The sequence below is a fragment of the Ascaphus truei genome, chromosome 2 (assembly GCF_040206685.1).
Source record: "Ascaphus truei isolate aAscTru1 chromosome 2, aAscTru1.hap1, whole genome shotgun sequence".
Taxonomy (NCBI): domain Eukaryota; kingdom Metazoa; phylum Chordata; class Amphibia; order Anura; family Ascaphidae; genus Ascaphus; species Ascaphus truei.
Window position 1 is genome coordinate 472,759,360 of NC_134484.1, and position 22,225 is coordinate 472,781,584.

Consider the following 22,225-nt stretch of genomic DNA (forward strand, 5'->3'; position numbering starts at 1 on the left):
GTCCCTGCCCTAAAGAGCTTACAATCTAAGTGGTAGTAGGAAGAATTTAGAGTCCGTTGGACGGTGTTCTGGTAACTGGTCAAGGTCGGTGTATATGAGATGTATAGTATGAGCCAGAAGTGATACCCATATACATTGTTAAAGAGGTGTGTTTTTAAGATGTGTCTTAAAGGTGGAGAGAGGATGCCAGTTGGATATTGAGGGGTAAGGGCATTCCAGCCATGTGGATCAGAGAGTGATATTGGATCTAGGCAGAAGAGGACTTTAGATACAAAAGGGATATACAGAAGACATCTTTGAACAGAACGCAAGAGTCGGGCAGATGTATAGTGAGATATTAGGTCTGGGATGTAAAGATGGGCAGAAGAGTGTATACAGTAACCTTAAAAGAGACAGGAGAGAATGTTGCAAGTAATACAGGACTTGATAAGAAGCCAGGAAAGGGATTTCACCAGGAGACGCTGAGACAGACTTAGGAGCGAGTAAAGTGATTCTAGCTGCAGTGTTTAGGGGAGATGGATGAGAAGCAGGAAGGCTGGACAGTAGGTGGTTACAATAGTGGACATGGATGAGAACGAGGGCCTGTGTTAGAGTTTTGGCAGTAGAGGGACAGAGGACAGGGCGTATCTTTACAATGTTACGCAGGAAAAATGACAGATTTTTAGCTACGTTTTGAATGTGAAGGAGTCAATTGTATTTATAAATAAAATGACCAGGAAATAATACATTGAGAGTTACCTCCTTTTTTTCAAGTATGTCCTGGGCACAGAGTTAAGGTGACAATACATTATATTTGCTACTTTAGCCATTAGACTTTGGTAACACAGCTTATTATATAAAGAGTCAGCATACTATGGGTTAATAGCCCAGTATTGCTACACCCTTTTCTACCGCCTACCCAGGGATTTTAATTAACCTTTTGTATAGATTTTTTAACGTTATTGTTGTGTTATATTGAAATAAAATGTTATTATTTTTGATTAATTGTGAGAACAATACTCACTCTGTTGTGTCAATTCTAGGAAGGAATACACCACTCCTCCAGTGGGTTATTGTATACCCCTACCCCTATGGTATTTATAGTATACTTTGAGTGCAGTAGTTGGGGTTCTTGTGTTAACCTTGGTTAACTTATGTCTCTACTATATGCGTTCACCCCATTGCACCTTAGTTTATCTTTCTAGTTACTTGGAGAGCGTTGATTCCATTTCTATAGGTAGTGACAACACATTGTTACATTAAATTAACAGAGATTATATATTCAATTTACAGACATTTAATGGACAGTTGGAGATAATGATTATGGGTGTATGTAACATTTACAGACAAGATGAAAATGTGCGACAGCTGAAGTCTGAAATTACTTGTGCTGGAGGCAGTTTTGAGAGTCTCTGGTAGGTTGTTCCAGACGTGCGATGCACGGTAACAGAAAAAGGAACGACTGCATTCCTTGTTGAACCTTTGGACCGTGCACATTGTTTTGGAGTCAGATCTCAGGTGATAAGAGCTGTGTGTGGTAGGAGTGTTCAGATTGTCGGGTAGCTTGCCCAGAAAGTATTTGAAAGCAAGAAAGGAAAAATGTATTTTGCGTTTGGACTCAAGGGATAGCCAATCTAGTTCATGGAGTATTTTTAAATGACGTGTGATATTTAATTGTAGTACAAAGTGGCATATTGTGTTGTAGGGGTGTCTAGTTTATTCAGGTGAGGTTTGGGGTGCTGTACCATCTACTATGTCCTACGGTTGGGTGAGATACCATTATATCACAACATAATTTCCCGGTGTTCCAATATGGGAGATTTCCTGTTATCGCGATATTTTGGGATGCCGGTGCAGTGAGAGCAGCTTTGAAGCTTCCGCTGTGCTGTCTCTGCCTCTCTCTCCCGAGTCCTCCCTGTCCCTCCCTGCTTCTAAATGGTGACTCAGAGGGAGCTGGAGTTTTGAGTAGCATGGGGAGAGAGAGCATGTGAGGGCAGCGGCTGGTGTGAAAGGTACTGTAGAAAGTCCTCACTTTCCTTTTGTTAACCCCTCCACCCACCCTTCCTCTAGGGCACTTAACACCTTTCTCTATCCCCCTCTAGGGGACTTAACCCCTTCCTCTCTTCCCACCCTAATGGACCTTTAACCCCTTCCTCTCTACGCCCTATTCCCCAATCCCCCCATGGGCACTTAAACCCTTCCTCTCGCTCTCCCCCTCCTCCACCCCCCTGGACACTTAACTCTTTACTCTCTCCCAGGGCACTTGACCCATCCTCTCTCCCCAACTGGGGCTCTTAACCCCTTCCTCTCTCCCCCTGGGACTCTTAACTGCCCCATTCCTTACCTGCACTTCACCCTTTCTCACCTACATTGCTTCCATCACTCTCACCCTTTATGAAAATGTAAAACATTTATTAAACCAGATTTTTCGACAATTCTTGATTGTCAAAAAGTCTGTTACAAAATATATTAAACATGAGTGAAATGTGTTTTTAAATTGAGGGAGTATATGGGAGCGATGCTAGGGTGATGGGAGCAGTGTAGGTGAGTGATGGGATGAAGAGGATGTTAGGGGGATGGGAGCAGTGTAGGTGAGTGAGGGGAGGATGATGATGTTAGGGGGATGGGAGCAGTGTAGGTGAGTGATGGGATGAAGAGGATGTTGGGGAGATGGGAAAAGTGTAGGTGAGTGAGGGGATGATGGTGATGGGAGCAGTGTAGGTATGAAAAGATGAAGTGTAGGCATGGAAATGGTTTGGTAATTAAGGTTTCTTTGTTCTAATCTAAAGAAAATGTATTTTGGGAACACCTTTTATTTAGATTTACTAGAACATTTTCAGACTTTTTATTTGAACACATTTATTGCGACATATAGCGTTACCGTTATAAAATTTCAGAATATTGTTATAGTGGAAAAACTTTTTATATCGCCCAACCCTACTATGTCCCCATATAATTGGCATTAGGGTCTTTCATTAGTATGCTGCATCTACCATATTTTCCTGGGACGCCCCTCACTGGCTTTGTGTTTACTTTAGCTCAGAATTCATCATATGTCCCATCGCGCGCTTTGTCACTGTGTGCTATCCCTCTCAGTGATTGGTCTGTAGCTAACCAATCACACAGCGGGATCAGCTAAGCCCAGACACAAGTGACGTCATTACATCCCGCCCCTATTTCCTATTGGAGGATGTCCAGCCAGGCCCCCTGCATTAGGCAGTTAAGAGACCGGAACAGAGTACTACTGGCACAAGCCCTTGACAAAGCGCCTATACGAAATGGCCGTTTGGATAGCTGACCGTCTACACGGGCAATCTGTTTGCTGCCTTACTAGCTTTCTTCACCAGGTATGGAGAGTGAGCCGCCCGCTTCCACGGACTATTCAGCAACGATATCGCAAGTACTTTAAGTGCACTGATGTTACCGTAGTCAGCAACTTCAATTTATATTGGGACACACGTTTTTGGGAAGTATGTTGAACTAATCTTATGTGCTGTACACATCGCTTTGTTGTATCTAACACTGACGAGTTCTATATCCTACAGTGACGGCGACTATCGATTCTCCACCTCCCTTTGATACACACTAGCGATTTCCCTATTTAAGGAGTGTAAGGAATCGGGGAGCGCGTCCTCCGTGACGCACTCTCTCCTTACCTGCTGCCTCGCGCAACCCTGCTGTCTTTACTGCGTGCACGTGCTCACAGAGGAGCTTTGTTGACATCGTGGACTCTGGCTCCGCCCCCCGGTTACGGCACGCATCAGCGTAGCGCGGCGCGCAGGTGACGCGTGTGCACTGCTACCCAGCTGTGCGTCAACTACCCTCATCACGCCCACCTGTCTCATGCACCACTCCACCTATCCTTTCCTCCGCTGAGGCCGCACCTCTACTCCTCCCCTCTCTTTCATTGGTCCTGCTCTTTCATATGCTCAGCTGTGCCACTTGCACTTTGGCTGAGCATAGTTCCTGGTAGCACTTGTTCTCCCACTTCCTGGCTCCTTGCCTTGTTGCGTGTACCTTCGCCTTGCTTTCAGATTGATCTCCTGTGTACCGACCCGGCTTGACCCTTGGACTCCGCACTTCTGGCTTACCGACCCCGGCTTTCCTCTGACCTTCCGCATCTCTCCAATCCTGACCACGGCTTACGGACTTCTACGTTTCTACTGGCTCCAACCCCTGACCACGGATATCGGACTCCAACCATTCTACCGGCTCCTACCGCTAACCTTGGCAAGTATCAAGACTACTCTAATCTCTCAATCCTGACCCGGCTGCCTGACCATCCACTCTTCAGATGTGTCCCCATGGCTGTGGGTGGCGTTTATACCCATTCCCACCTCAGTATCGGGGTCCCGCCTTATTTGTGGTGAGCACAGCGTTACAAGGAGACCGCCATAGTGACACATCATGCACACCTACCTGTCAAAATTACTATACAGGAGGGACTCGCTGCTGGCTAATATTCACTCGGAATCTTTATAGGCGTATTCGAGTCCTTTTGTACACACCATTTTTATTGCTACTTTACTACTTCCTCATCAGTACATAAGGCTAGGGACACAGTAGGGACAGCCACCTACCTACCTGTCCTAACACTTTTTATAGCCTTAGATTCAGGGATGTTAGTAGGCTTTAGCAGTCAGATGGTGCACTACTTTGTGCATCACAGTAGCTTGTTTGCCAAGCACAGGACTTCTGTACTAGGTCTTGTGACTCTGTATGATTGTAGCACACCACTCTTATCCAAGGTGGCTGCCAGTTCCTTTTTATCCAGCCGATACACATGTTCTGTCACCTAGAGAGTATAGTTTGTGTGCACACTATTCCTATTGCTCACTAGCCACCTCTCTACCAGCATCTTAGGCTAGGGACACCCACCTGTCCGACCACCCCATAGCCTTAGCGGTAGGACTATCATTAGGCTTATGCTTCGAGGCCGTGCACCCTCATGCACATCATTGTTTTGTAGACCCTACCTGGGAAACTCCCTTAGTAGTGTTTACTAGCAGTGGTCATAACTGGGAGATGAGATATGATATATATATAGATATAATACTAAGGGCCATCCTATATACTAAATCTAATAACACATTTCTCTCCTCTGCTATCTTCAAATATCCTCACACACATAGATATAATAGACTGTAGAACCCTTTTCATCTTTGTACCCCTTACATTTAGTTATCAGATATTAAAAAATAATAATACAAATAACCCTTAATAATAACCCAACCAGGATCCACTGATCTGTTTAGTAGTTTTCAGTCAGGATCCTAAACTATATGTTGGTATCTAAAATATAAAACATAAAAAATATAAGGTTAGTATACAATAATTCAGCTATAATGAATATATAAAAATGTAAAGTTCTTATTCTCTTGATTCTTCAACCATACAAAAATGGTATAAATGTATTTTTAGTTCTTTAAAAACTTGTATACATGTCTTTTGGTTCTTTAAAGACTTGTGTAAATAGGTCCTTGATAGAGAAGACCACTTTACAATGAATCACATGGAAGGTGAGCTCTGCATCTGTTGTAACAATACAGGCGGGCCCTTCCAGCTGGGCTGTAATACGTGTTTTCTTTTAAAAATGTAACCATCACCCAATCTCCAAGCTCAAGTAGGTACGTTTTCAGGTCCTTGTATGAAAACTGTACAACTTTGACCTGTATATAGAGAGACTGCAAAAATGTTTATTAGTTGCATACTATACTTGCCAATTGTTTCATTACAAATAACATGGTTTTTAATATTTGGTTCCTTTGAACTACTGATACTTCCCATAAATGTCTCATAGAGAGATCATTTATATCAGAGTAAATATTATATTATCTATGCCTAGGAATAAATTCCTGTAACAAATAATTTATCTGCGAAAGCTTGATAGCTTTGTCTACTTTATATTTTCTGCAGATATCTCCCTTCTCTTGCTCACATATAACCCATTTACTATGTGTACAGTATATAACATTAAAAATAATAACCAGACCGGGAGACTATTGAGTCCTGTCCATACATATATCATTATGAATATCCCTCCGTGCCAATCGGCTTCATAATACAAAAAATTCTGGGAAATAGGGTCTTTGAGATTTATATGTGCAGTGATTTTAACAATTGCTACTGCTTATTGTAAAAATAAAACCTGTAGTAGGTCTGTATATAGAATAGACAATAGAAGAACCTTTTAGATATAAAATTTGTGTTTAAAACCTCATGCTGGGAACACATACAGTATAATTTGCCATCAACTTATCCTGCTGTATCACTCCGACAGGAACCATCAATATACCAAATAAACTCTGGATTTCTCAGATATATATTCTTTAAAATTAGAAATTATACATAAGGATTCAAAATGGGACACCTTTGGAGAGAAAATAGTGAAAAATGATAAAAATACATCACATATTCAGTTAAGTTTACAGTAGAAAAATTATTTCGTATAGGACTCCACACTAATTCTCTGTACTGTATTCTTTGCGAAGCACTGAGTACACTTCTGACACTATAGAAATAAAAACACTCACTCAGTATTACTTATTTTTATAAATATTTATACCTGGTGACACACACTTTGCATCACTGCAACACTGGGTAACGCTTTTAAAACATTACTCTTTTTTATATTACATTACACTACATATTAATCCAAACATTATACAGGCATACCCCGATTTAAGGACACTCACTTTAAGTACACTCGCGAGTAAGTACATATCGCCCAACAGGCAAACTGCATCTCACGCATGCGCCTGTCGTCACGTCCTGAACAGCAATACCAGCTCCCTACCTGTACCGAAGCTGTGCACAAGCGGGGAGACTATGAGCCTATAACAAATGCGTTATTTACATCAGTTATGCACGTATATGACGATTGCAGTACAGTACATACATCGATAAGTGGGAAAAAGGTAGTGCTTCACTTTAAGTACATTTTCACTTTACATACATGCTTCGGTCCCATTGCGTACGCTAATGCGGGGTATGCCTGTATACTAAAACATTCTATACTATAAAATTACATATCATAGATTATAGTCCATAACATACAATACTTGAAAATATGGTCTGCTTTCCGTCGTACGGTAGCAGGGCTACCCCGTGGACTCAAGGCTGCCTCCCGGGAGGACCCTTCCTGGTTCAATGTGCTGGACACGATAGCTGCAGACGTCCGGAGACAAATGAATAATTCGGACACACACAGTATCGTTCTCATTCACTGTCTGCTTTAATGGGCATATGCATCGGTTCTTATAGCCCTTTCGGGGCGTTGTAACATATATGTAATTCATTCAGGTTGCCATGTACACTTAACAAAAGCCAGTTGTCTTTAACAATGCCATATTCCTTTCAGTTACCCCCCAGCCCAGCTGTCGTTGCTATAGTTATTTTGCTGACGTGACAGTCTGAATATTTTAGGATTCCGGTCAAACAGGATATCTGGGGCTTGATCTCAGCAGGGAGCAACTGTATTAGAAATGACTTCCGGTCTCTGTGTTAAAACAGAGTTCCCATACTTTTTCCCTACAGCTATACACATTGTACCTGAGCTGACAAAAATGGAGCATATATTCTTAAACATATAAACATAGGACCCCTACCAAAATATACATTAACAATACCTGTCTAAATAATCTGCTCAGAACAGAAAAAAAAAACATTTGACCTAATGTATTGAGCAGCTATGAGTTTTAAAATATGGAGCTTCTTCCACAGCCCGATGCAGGCTAAAATTTCCATGGCAAATACACAGCCAACAAACTTTACAAAAATAACAAAAACACATATTTCTCACTTATCCTAATAATAAAAAACACAATAGTTTGATCCTGTAAACTAAATTAATAAAAAATTCCCTTTCCTTATTCTTCTGGAATGTAGCTGCACATTCTTTAAGCTGGAGAAGGTGTGGCTATCTTGGCTTGAGCAGAGGGAAAAAGAATATCTCCTGGTTTAAAAAAAATGCACACACAGAACACCTACTGTACAAGCTCATATTGAACCCCCAAAATACCCACAACATATATATAAGCATATAAGTTTCACAGAGGAGTGCTACTGAGCATGGCAATATATATATATTTAAAACCAGAGACATAACATAAACACAGACAAAGCTCAGTGCACATCCAGAAAAACTTATATACGGTACAGTGCCTAAATATACATGTATAAATAACTAATAAATAAAATGGTCTTTTAGTTTAACATTTTGGCCAAATTGTTGTAAGCCCTTGAGCCAACTGCAAGGCAGACCACATTTCAAAAGTCCCTAACACTAATATAGATTCTTAATAACCTGTGCATTGCCAGGAAGAATGATTTATAATAAATCTGTCAATATTAATTGCAAAAGTTCTAAGTCCATGGCATCTCCCACTCTCAGGGGAACTTGCCTGCTTACAGTGTGATTGTGACAAATCTATTACAGAGTGCTTTTCCTGGTAATGTACAGGTTAATAAAAGCTTCAATCAGACTTAGAACTTTTGCAACTAATATTGACAGATTTATTATAAATCATTCTTCCTGGCAATGCACAGGTTATTAAGAATCTATATTGGTGTTGGGGACCCTTAAAACGTGGTCTGCCGTGCAGTTGGCTCAAGGTGTACAATAATTTGGCCAAAATGTTAAACTAAAAGACCATTTTATTTATTAGTTATTTATACATGTATATTTAGGCACTGTACCGTTTATCAGTTTTTCTGGATGTGCACTGAGCTTTGTCTGTGTTTTATGTTATGTCTCTGGTTTTAAATTAAAAAAAATGCATCCATCTGGCCAGGACGAATGAACTTTTTAAATTCTACCAGTAACTGGGCTAATTATAAAAATAGTAAAGATCAAATGATCTTTCCCGCTTATGCCCATTCTCTTTCCTCCTGCTTCTTTCCACAGATTCTCAAACTCTCCTTTGTCCAGCGTTAATCACTTTACATTGTAATGGGTGTACACCTTTTTAAAAAAATTTACTTCATCGTGAGCAATTAATAACCTTTTTATTTTTGTAGGCTCCTGCAAGTTCCTGGATAGCCATTTTATATACATATAATAAGCCGGCATCCCCATGATTTAACTTTCACACAAAAAACTTACACACAGAATTTTTAGATACAATTAATTAGCATATTTCAGGTTTGTTTTTTACAGCTCCTATAGTATAAAGGGCATAACAATAAATTGCAAGCACCTAGACTGCTTCTATATCAAAAACCTGAATCAGCCACTTATTGCTGTGGGGAAGAGGGAAAAATATTATCACAAACAGGGATCACTCAAACAAACAATCAACCCTTTTATCATATTTATACTTGACAATCTAATTAAACTTTTTAGGGAAAAAAAACTAATTTTCCCAACTTTTGAACTTGTACCTAGGCGTGTTCACCGATCAGATTTGACTATCCCTGAATCTTTTAGGCAAAAATCTTTCTGTTGAGAACAATGAGTGCACTGATGGACTGTGAAATTTGGGTTGCATATCTTAACTTTAGATTGGGAAATTTAGATTGTAATTCTTACTTATTTACTCTATAACTTTTTCCAGCCAATGCCTGCATCTCTTTTAGAGGTTTTGCCATTTCTGACAAAATATCCTCACTTTCTAACACACTTATAACACTTTCTTTTCCTTCTTTGATCCATATCCTGTGATCTATTCTAAGCCTCAATTGTATCTTGTGCTTATAACTATTTCTAATACCTTATCTCTCTTTTACACAACCTCTGTCTACTTAAGACTCTTTTCTACCATTCTTGGATCAGATTTTCTTTTGTCTAACTTTATTACTCTAAAGATGTACTTTTACTTTTTAAAACTTTGCATGATACCAAAAATCCACACTAAACAGTAGTGCAGTGTTTACCTATATTCTTGCTGAGAAAAAAAACTAAATACCATTTGATTCTTATTCCTACAAAACATTTTTTAATAAGAATATACTTTTCTATTCTTATTCTTGTAACTAATCTGAAAACTTTCATAATATAAATTACTTACTTTAAAACAAATTGCCTAGCAAATTCCTATCTCTCAGACATGCAAAAAACAAAAGGGGGATAGGGAGTGATCAACTAAGAGCCATACTAATTTAATGAGAAATCGATAATTAACAGGTGGGTGCAAAACTGTGAACTGAAGTGAATCAGGAAAAATGGAGAGCACACAAGACAGTGCACTCGATAGGGAATTAACTTAGATGCACACCACTTACATATAAAATATAACCTTTATTGACATTACATAAAACATATATTACCGATAATGTAGGTGTAACCAAAATTTAAAATGAGTTTGATGAACTGTCTGTCACCTGATCTAAATAGTTAACCACTTAATAGCACGTAAAACTAATGATCTAGGAGATACAAGGCAAATACAGCAGTGGTATTATTAAACCACCTAGGACAAATGACTAAATTGCACCAAGAAATGCCATATAATGATAGTATCAGGTTAGGTGCATATATTTACTACCATAGGTATAATGTAACCTCAGATAAAATCTAATAGAGGTATATATCAGGGACAGGGAACTCCCTTAATGGTCAAGTAAAAGTGTGGAAAATCCTGACATCACATAACAGCACTGCACCTATATAGCACAGATATAGATAAAAGGTGTAATAAGCCTTAAGCACCACACATACAGACACAGGCACAACAAGATAGTGCCAGTATGTGAATCCCAAAATAAATCTACCTATGGTGATGTAACTATTGGTCAGCTGTGAGATCGTCAAGCTAAAGTAAAAAGACTTCCAAGTAGGAGTCTTACAACATCGCTATGTGCCCTTTCTCAGACATGCAACCTCATCTGTATAAATTCCTGTGAAAACGGTGGGGGCTAGTGCTGCAGCTGTGGGCTTCAGATATGAGAGCTGTAATGATTTTTAGGTTCAGTGTCTCGTTTTCCTTGCAATTAATAGAATTTTGAGTTAATTTTTCTTCTCTTGCACCCTCCTCTTTTCCTCAACAGAATTCTTATGACCCATTTTAAATTTTTCACATAGAACTTTTGCCCACACAGGACTTTTCTCACACAGAGAATCCACACACAGATGGTAACAACTGCAGATTTTTAAGTTGCAGTACTCCACACAGTTCACACAGTATTATACCTCACATAGTGTACCTCACACAGATTGTATCAATTGATTCTTACAATAACCTACTTATTATAGAAATTCCATCACCCAGACAAGACTTCAGAGACATCATGTCCTCATGAAACACCCAACTCCTTAAACAAAAGCCCTTAACAGATGTGTTACCTTGTGAGTTGAGTGTTCCAGTGAGAGCCATCCGTCTCTTTTGGTCCATGTGTCCAAGATTTTGGAATTCTCATCCTCGTCGCCAAACTGTCAATGTTCCAAACTGACAAACGGGGTTCATTTGATAATAAACTGTTTATTGCAAAGTATAATCATAATCATTCAAAAGTCTATAAGACTCTCTGCCAGGGAGTGTCCAAGCAGGCTCTTTTATACATTGTCGATTTCTTTGTCTAAAATGTGTTATTAGGCATATTATACTAACCACTCCTTAATTCTTAAACCAATCATCTTTTAGCTCATTAAACCTGGTTAGAACTGGCTTAAAACAACTCTGAATAGATACTTGGCACACAATCACTAGGAATGTGGGCGTTAACTACTGACACAGTCGTAAATCTACTTAGAAGCGAAACCTCCCATCTACACACCACACACACATTTTTTCACACAAAATGGATACTAAAGACAAAACTGACTTTACAAAATTGAAACTGAACATCACTTTCAATCCTTCTCCAGAGACCCTCCCCAGTCTTTTTCAGTAATATATCAACAGTAGCTTCAGTTCAGCATTATTATTTCGTCAGGCAGTATGGCCAGGCTTGGGAGGAGCTCTCTAACATGTTAATCATGGATGGCCCTCTGTGAATTCAAACTTATTATTGAGGTTTCAACATTGGGAGCACCAAAAACTCCAACATGTGTTCAGCACTCGGTGATAACCTTCATCACTCAAGGTTGATAATTAAGTACAATCAATTACTTCTCCCCTCTGGAATCAGTATAAAGTATTTCTATGTAGTGATATCACAAGAAGAGGTTCCACTCCCAGCTTTACATGATGTATTTTCCTTTTCTTCTTTGCAGATTTTCCAGTGATTGTACTGGAGAGGTTAGAGATTAAGTTGGAGAAAGAAGAGCTGAACACTGAGGAACATCTAACCACAATGAAGAGGGAAATGGTTACTTTTCCTGTCGATGGTGAGTACCTCCACATACTTTTATGTACAATAAAGGTTATGTATTAGGGTTAATTACCTCTCATTGGAAGTCCTTAGATATGCTAGGTGTTCTAGAACAAGCCACATGCAGCAGAGATAGAGGAGCAATATGGCTGTCTCTCAAATAAATATAAAGGTTGGAAATGCAGAGTTATGGGTCTCTGACCATCAATGGATGGAATGTAGCGCATTTGGGAAAAAAACAGGCTTGCGCACTCCTGTAGCCCCAGCGATCTGTGAACTTGGCTGCATGTGATTGGGGAGGCGTGGCATACGCATCAAAAAGCTGGTTCGCCCTCATTGGCTTAAGTGCTCACGTGACGCGGACGTTAAAGCTGCAGTTCAGTCTTCTTTTTTTTTTTTTATTTTTTTTTTTACTTCAATAGTTTCATGTGTGCAATCTCTAATTACCTAAAGAACTGTATAGCTGCCGGTCAATTCGTTCGCCATGTATTGATAGGCGAAATTTGGTGACATAATTAGAGCTGGCATATGTTTTTCTTCTGCTTCTGTCTCAGTGGAAGCTCATGAATATTCATGAGCACTCCTGCACGGACATGTGCTAGAGGGAGGGCAGGGCTGACAAAGGGGTGTGCCAGGGCTTGTGACAGGACATGAAGGGGCAGTGCCTTAGCAAATGGCTGTTAAAATAGAATACAAGAAAATTGGTCTTTCAAAGTTGTTTTTTTTAAAACAGAAAATGCTAAAAGTATTTTTTCTTACTACAGAACTGATTTATTAAAAAAAACACACATGCAGGATATTGACTGAGCTGCAGCTTTCAGCGACCATTGCTTGAAAAGACAAAAAAGTTTGTCTTTTTTTAAAATGCGGTCGCGCCAGTGGACTCCGTTGTGTGCACGCGCACTCATTGGGAATCAGGAAGTTGATCTTGACGCACGCACCCCAGCGCGCGTACTATAATCCTAGCCTTAGGCCTTGTCCATAGTTCAAGATACGGAGCGAGCTACATAGCTCGCACTACAAACAAACGTGTGTATTCCAAATCGCATGGCCATAGTGAGCGCAAGCTAGCACGTGAGTTACAAGGATACAAAAGCAGAGGAGACAAACTTGTTTGCTATTGCAGTGAGCGGCTAATAGCCAATGAAAATTTAGGTAAGCTTTTCTGCCTGGATACTGTTTAAAAAAAGTAATTTGAAGAGTTGAGTTGTGCTTGCTGTGAGAATATGGACAAGTCAACTATTGAAAAAGTGATTTCTGAGGTTTACAAACGTGAACCTTTAATTCATACCATGACAGAAATATCAATGATAATTTATGGAGAGAAATTTCTGATGGATTGTCCATTACTTGCATATAATTTTTAATTTTTTTTTAACAAGTTAATGGGGTTATCGGGATGTAACAAACAGCACATGATTTATACAACGTTAATGACGTTATCAGGCTGTAAGAAAGAGAACACAGATCATAGAAAGTTAAAGGGTTAGAAGAGCTGTAAAAAACAGCACATGGATTATAGAAAGTTTATGGGGTTATCGGACTGTAAGAAACAGCACGGGTATAATAGAAAGGTAATGGGCTATTGGGGCTGCAAGAAACAGCACAGAATTTATAAAACATTATTGGGGTTATCGGGCTGTAAGAAACAGCACAGGATTATTTTTTATGTCATGATTTCATGCATGACGTGTGTGTGTTTTAAGTTCTGGTGGGCGAAAAAGGCAACAAGAAACCTCCACCGTATTGCTTATAGCAAAAAAGATCACTTGTGAGCACATTCACGTCTTAGGCAGATCTGCAACCCTGCCTTTCACCATTATCCCAAGCATACAGTACTTCCACTGCAACAAGGGATTCTGGGAAATGACATTCAAATGAGCACACAATGTGTTACCTTTTTGTCTGAAAAACCATTGTTACATGGAGCCCATATAAGCTAAGGCTCGCTGTTAACACAACTTTTAAGCACAGCACGGGAATCAGATGCAAAGCCAGAGAAACCATTCAGACATTTTCAACCTTAATGGGTATCATCAGTGTGAAGTTGGTTGTACTGCTGGCTTTGCATTTAAGAACTTCTGTGCAAGCTGCCGCGCATGCGTGTGAACACATTGACCATGGCGGCGCATTGTCGCAGATGCTGCCGGGAGCCCTCGGTGACGTGCTCGCCCCCGCAGCTCCCCGACATGCCATGGGGGTCTCCACTACTGAGCGGAGGGAGGAGGAAGTGAAAACGGCATGAAAACACACGCGCACTGACACGCGTACTGACACGCGCACAGACACGCGCACACACATACTGGCTGACACACGCACGCACACACACACACACACACACACACACACCCCCCAACGCCCCACACATACTGGCTGACACCCCCCCACACACACACACACACATACTGGCTGACACCACCCCCCACACACACACATACTGGCTAACATCCCCCCCCCCCCATACACACACATACTGGCTGACACCCCCCTCCCACAACACACACACACATACTGGCTGGCACGCCCCTTTCCCCCCCATACACACATGCACACATACTGGCTGACACCCCCCCACAGACACACACACACACACACACACATACTGGCTGACACCCACACACACATACTGGCTGACACACACACACACACATACTGGCTGACACCCAGACACACACACTGGCTGACACACACACACACACACACACACACAAACACATACTGGCTGACACACACACACACACTGCCTGACACCCACACACACACACACATACTGGCTGACACCCACACACACACACATACTGGCTGACACCCCCACACACACACACACACATACTGGCTGACACACACACACACACACACACACACACACATACTGGCTGACACCCACACACACACACACATACTGGCTGACACCCACACACACACACATACATACTGGCTGACACCCACACACACACACACATACTGACACCCACACACACACATACTGGCTGACACACACACACACACACACACATACTGCCTGACACCCACACACACACACATACTGGCTGACACCCACACACACACACACACACACACACACACACACACACACACACACACACACATACTGGCTGACACCCACACACACATACATACATACATACTGGCTGACACCACCCCCCACACACACACATACTGGCTGACATCCCCCCCCCCCATACACACACATACTGGCTGACACCCCCCTCCCACAACACACACACACATACTGGCTGGCACGCCCCTTTCCCCCCCATACACACATGCACACATACTGGCTGACACCCCCCCACAGACACACACACACACACACACACACACATACTGGCTGACACCCACACACACATACTGGCTGACACACACACACACACATACTGGCTGACACCCACACACACACACACTGGCTGACACACACACACACACAAACACATACTGGCTGACACACACACACACACTGCCTGACACCCACACACACACACATACTGGCTGACACACACAAACACATACTGGCTGACACACACACACATACTGGCTGACACCCACACACACACACACTGGCTGACACACACACACACAAACACATACTGGGTGACACACACACACACACACTGCCTGACACCCACACACACACACATACTGGCTGACACCCACACACACACACATACTGGCTGACACCCACACACACACACACATACTGGCTGACACACACACACACACACACACACACACACACACACACACACACACACACACACACACACACTGGCTGACACACACACACACACACACACACACACACACATACTGGCTGACACCCACACACACACACATACATACTGGCTGACACCCACACACACACACACATACTGACACCCACACACACACATACTGGCTGACACACACACACACACACACACACACACACACACATACTGGCTGACACACACACACACACACACACATACTGGCTGACACACACACACACACACACATACTGCCTGACACCCACACACACACACATACTGGCTGACACACACACACACACACACACACACACACACACACACACACACACACACACACACACACACATACTGGCTGACACCCACACACACATACATACATACTGGCTGACACCCACACCCACACACACACATACTGACACCCACACACACACACATACTGGCTGACACACACACACACACACACACACACACACACACACACACACACACACACACACACACACACACACACTTGCTGACACCCCCACACACACACACACACACACACACACACACACACACATACTGGCTGACTCAAACACTGACACAAGGAATTACGTTATTATAAATATAGATGTGCAAATAGCTAAAACACGTTTTCTAAGTCAAACTTCATTGCGTTTTGGCACTGAGATTGTGTTTTCATTTTTAATTAAGAACATCACCTTTATAAATACAATTATAGTGACAAAAACCAAGAAGGTTCACTTAAAATGCATGTGCTCGGCACACACTAGAGTAGTGGCTCAGCAAAAACAAACCCCTAAGTATCTAACTGATGGCTAACTCCTCTGTGGGGGCTTGGGACGCGGCTTCAGAGATAGGCGTCCTTTTTTGTGGAATGCAAAAGTGGCAAATCTCTCAAAAGCTACAGTTGTCTCGTCCGTAAAGATGACATCCTGAAAAGTCTCGCCACTTTCAATCTATGCCAGTGCCTGGTCCACTCTTTTTTTGATCTTGTTGGCATCCCTTATCATAGGATACGCTGTAATGACAAGGAACAATGTTACAGGTACAGTAAAACCACACTTTTACCTACTGTCCAATACTTACTACAGCACAACACTCTTCATACAGTACTATTGCAATATACTGAACTATATTACTACTGTATACTGTACCATAAAGCATTCACGGGGGTATTACTACTGTATACTGTAGTTTTGTTAGTACTATATGCAATATACAGTACAGTACTTTGTTACAGTAAGACACTTACTTTACACGTCCATATTTCCAGCCCAATTTGCATCTCATCTGCCTGATGCTGGTCTCAGATGGTGTTATATTGTGAGTTTTCTCTAGAGCAGTCTTGACCCTTGCTGCGCACTGCTCATCATTATCTTCACTGATAATGGTCCACAAGAAGCGTTGTCGTCCTGCTGTGTAAAGGAAAACAGAACAGTTTGTTACAGTAGGCCCCACATTTTCTCTAAAATAATTATGTTAATCTTGTATTACCTGAATAACAGGAACTAGTTTGTCATATGCAATGCAGCATGAAAAATAATGAGAATGTGTAAATGTCCTGTATCGCTCTGGGGGAGCTGTCGATAAGCTGTTGAATGTCCTTCCGCTATGCTTTGTGAGGAGGAATGGTGTAACTTTGCCAGTCAGAGTGTGCAGGATAATACAGTACACTGTAGTTCAAAGACATCATTTGAACAGTTTGACAATAAAGGTTAACATGCATACAAGACGTTATTAGAGTAATGGAGGACAATTATGTTTCTCTAAAATAAACACACTAATGCATTTTACCAGTAATAATGTAATTACAGTACATACTGTACAGTAAAAAAAACAAAAATACTTACTCTGTTGTGACTGTGGGACTCCGCTTTACACTTTTTGCCTCACCATGGGCATGATAGCTTACAGTGCTTTTTGCTAAACTGAGGGCCGAAGTAGCTAACCAGTGTTGGATCTGTAAAATTCTGTGTCCTTTCATGTACATATCCTGTATTCTCATGCTGAGATCATTTGAAATCCTTTTCTTCGGCATCGCTGCTTTTAGAGAAAAAAAAATCAAGCACAGGGGGATGTGTATTCGATGTATATTCAATGTGCATTGAATCAACAAAAGTGATGTGTATTTATACTGTAATGTAATGGGCCTCGGCCTCACTCGACAGATTTAGTATACAGTACGCCCACTTTTAACACCTGCAGCTCGTGTCCATGCCTGACATTCAAATAGGGACACAGTGTATAAAAGGTAACACAAATTGCATAGCCTCCCACACGCTATCTGAACTTGCTCTTGTCCAGATACTGCTTTGTGCATTCTTTCATCTGCTTCCATGGATCATCCCAGATTCTACAGACGCAGGAACTAGCTTTCTTCTGCCATGCCGACCACGAGAAAGCGAAAGGTGGAAGCTGTTTCCAAGCCAAAGCGAAAGGAGAATAAAGAAAACGTTCAGAATACTCCAAAGGCTAAGAACCTTGGGCCTTATTACTGTATGTGAAGAAGAAAATGGCTGCCATATACTCAAATTAAACACTTTGGATGCCCAAAATTGACCCGGCACCCACTGAGGACCCTTTTGTCCACTGATGCTCTGCTGGGAACCCCCAGCTCACCTGCTCCAGCACCCATCCACAATGCTGCTCTGCGGGGAACCCCCAGCTCATCTGTTCCAGCACCCACCCACGCAGATTTCAACAGCACTCCTAGCACCATATCCAGCTCTCTCACCCGCCTGCTGAATGGTTTAAGTTGCATCAAAATCACTGACAAAGCAACACTGCAAAAGATTGATCTTCTTTTGGGGACCATGTTCAATATTGATAGGCGTATGGATAAGATGGAGAGGACGATCGCGGGGATCTATTGCTTGGAGTCCCTGACCCTGTATGTCAAACGCAGGAGCAGGAGGGTTGCCTGTAGGCGCCTTATTCTACCCTGGATTTGACCTTCATGCTTCCAACACCAAGCACACAATGGGATCCTCCAGGCTGTCCCCCTCCACCTGCAGAATACATGCATGCCCTTTTGGTGGAGGAGATGACAATCCTGATAATGCCACGACAGGAGGAAAGCGTCCTCCCAGATCACCTACCCTCACCCGCTGCCAGAAGCACACCCGCTGCCAGAAGCACACCCACTCCAGCACACAGGATTGTAATGCTCCCAGACATTTTAAGAGAACTGCCCTAGCGTGTCCGGGAGAAATACAATATCGGAAGTGCTGGTCTAGCCCATGAATATGCCCAGTTCATCTTCAAGTCAGTTTTGATTCAGTACAGCGAGTAGACTCACAATATAAATTATTGAAGGAAATAAAGTCAAGAAGGGTCTCCGGCAAATTTAAGGAACTCAATTTTGGTAGAAGTGCCGCGTTATGTTAATACTCATGTTATGAGAACCGTGAGACACCATCAATGGCCTTTTGAGGCATACAAGGGCTCTTCCCTGGAAGGACCGACAATTTTTGAACGACTTTTCTGTTTGATTGTACTGTAAATTTTGTACTATAAAAACATTTTTCTAATCTTTAAAAAAAAAAATAACCTTTTTTGTTTTAAATTGTTTAATGCTTGGTATAATCATTTATTTATATTTCTGTTTCGCATGTGTATGTCTGGAGCTGGGTGAAGATAACGTGCAGGAAATCCCCCTCCTTCCTCCCCCCCCCCACCAATACGGGCAGGTAAGACACAGTGCTCCAATCCATAACTTCTAGTTATACTGTATACAGTATAGAGTTAAAGTATATACTGTACAGTATACTGGAGTTATACTATATATTGTTAGACAGTAGTTATAGTCCAGTATTGTGAAATACTCCCTGCCTTTAATGTACTAATCCTGGTGAAATTTTTATTTTTATTTTCAGAGCTGCAGCACTACAGGAGGAGGGGAGGGGGAGAAATGTACAAACATATTGTACTGTGTGAATACTGGAGTAACAGTCAGTAATTTGCCCAAATCCCCCTCTCTCAATGACAAAAGAACTACAGCATGCAATGCAGCCATTGCGAAGAAGATAAAGACAAGATTGTACATTTTGAAGAAAAGACGACCTACTGTATTTTTGTTTTATTAATTTTTCATTGATTATCCTGTACAAATAACATTGTTCCTTCTTTAAATTCATGAGAATCATTTGAACACCCCCAAATAAAAATTTCAGTATGCCACCCACCTCTTAAAGTGTGCAGGATTATACCTGTACCTGTAGTTGTACTTCAAAGACATAAACGCATGCGCCTAAATGTGATGACACGCATATTGCGTTTCAACAAGGTTCCAATGAGACATACATGTATGCGCATTAAATAAGAACAGTATGAAAAGAAGAGCAAGCCTAGCAAAAGTTGAAAGTATTAAATACATATAGAATAAAAGATGTACATTTTTATTTTTGGGGTTTCTTAGCAGAGTTAATTACACATGCAAGTATACTGTAATTACAGCAAAATACAAACAAATGCAACGTCAATAAAAAAGTATTGAATATGGATCAATAAAAATTCACAATGCACAAGCAACGTTTTAAAGCGATATTAGAGGTCCATCGAAATATCTCCTTTTGCCGCTTGATGTCTGTCACGGTGAGATTATGGCAGGCTGTATAGTCACACATAAATATATATAACAGATGATATATATTTATAACTGGGTCTGAACTGAACGAGTCTTAGATATAATAAAGTATATTTATTCCTTTGGATAGGTAGCAATTCTCTCGCAATCAGGTAGCATTCAGATGATAAATTGAAGACAAAGGATACAGGGTGGACATCAGTTTATAAACCTTTTGTGCCCTATCCTTAACATTGAGTACCGTGGATTGGTTTTCAATTACCTCTAGCCAGTGGTTAACGTGGGAACACTTTTTGACACATGCCCCCCGGCTAGTTGGTATATGCGCAGTAGAGCTCTGGGGTCCCATTTCTATAACCCCATCACAATATCAGGAATGCCAGCCAGTCTACCAAACGGAGTACCTGGCAGGAAATCCTTTGTTGTGAGGTGTGAAATGGAACACTTGAAGACTGCTCTAGTTTGAGTAGTCTCCACCCTCATGCAAACAGTGGAGGTGACAAAATCCTTTGAAACATACTCAGGTCCTAGACATTGGGTTGCCTTTCTGGCCATATGCTACCCTGGTATGCAAAGGAATTTCCTCTGAGTTTTACCCATATCTCGGAATACAATATGTTGGATAAAACATGAACATATAAAAATATCCGGTTCCTTTGGGTCCAGCAGGTCCAAACTTCCCAGTTCTCAATGCCGGAACTGGGACACCCTATGGTCCAATTTGCGACCTGCTACGACCTGGGAAACCGGAGATACACAAATACACTTAAAACCGTTTTACATTTTAATACACAAATCTCCGCTGTAAATTAAATCACGGTTTTTCCCTAAATCCCCATTGAAAACAACGGGCTTCCCCGCCATAGACTTTCAATGGCAAACCACCGCCGTTGGCGGCTATGGGAATCCCCGCCATAGACTTTCAACGGGGCGATGCCGCCGTTGAAGTCAATGGGAGTTTTCCGCCGTAGCCGGTCAATGGGGTTTGGCCACCATTGGAGTCTATGGGTCCATACTCCGTCGGGTTGGTCCAAGAGGGTCAAGGATGGTTCTGCAGTGATGCCGGAGCAGTGGCTACAGATACCCCAAACCCCGATCCTCTGGGCCCTCCGGAAACGGAGCTATGGAATACCAAAATTCAGCTTTTGACACTTAGCCGTTTTCCTGAGCTGTTTCTGCCGCCGCCATTGGAACCTATGGCGCGGCCCGCTCTTTTTGGTTCGACCCTTATCGGGGGTCCAGGATACGGGGACCCAATGGTGGTCGAGTGGGTGGAGGTCTAGGAACTAGGGACAGAAAGAATTTTATTCCTAGGGGCCCTAGAACGGTTTATTCCCACGCCACTTGTCGTTGAACTTGACTTGTAAGTGATCAAAGCTCTCCTATTAAAAATGTATCCGCTTTGCAGTTAAGCGGTTTGGACGGCAGCCAACTCGTTCCTGGAAAGCTCTCGAGGATTTCTCCATTGAAGTCAATGAGCCCATTGACTTTCAATGGGAAACCGCCGCTCTCCCTCTCGGACGCCATCTGCTGCTCCACTCAGGAACAGGACTCAACAGCAAGATTCGCCATTGAAAGACATGGAGTCCCAATGGCGGTTTATGGGAGCGTGCAAAATGGTGCCTGAAAAGGCGGG

General features: G+C 41.8%; 1 protein-coding gene across 1 annotated transcript in view; it reads left to right on the top strand.

The window, feature by feature from the left end:
• Positions 1 to 22,225, top strand: part of LOC142488327 (uncharacterized) — a 92,320-nt gene that overhangs the window by 28,134 nt on the left and 41,961 nt on the right. The window contains 1 exon segment of the mRNA XM_075588698.1: positions 12,131 to 12,244. Within this exon segment, the coding sequence (XP_075444813.1) occupies positions 12,131 to 12,244 (114 nt within the window).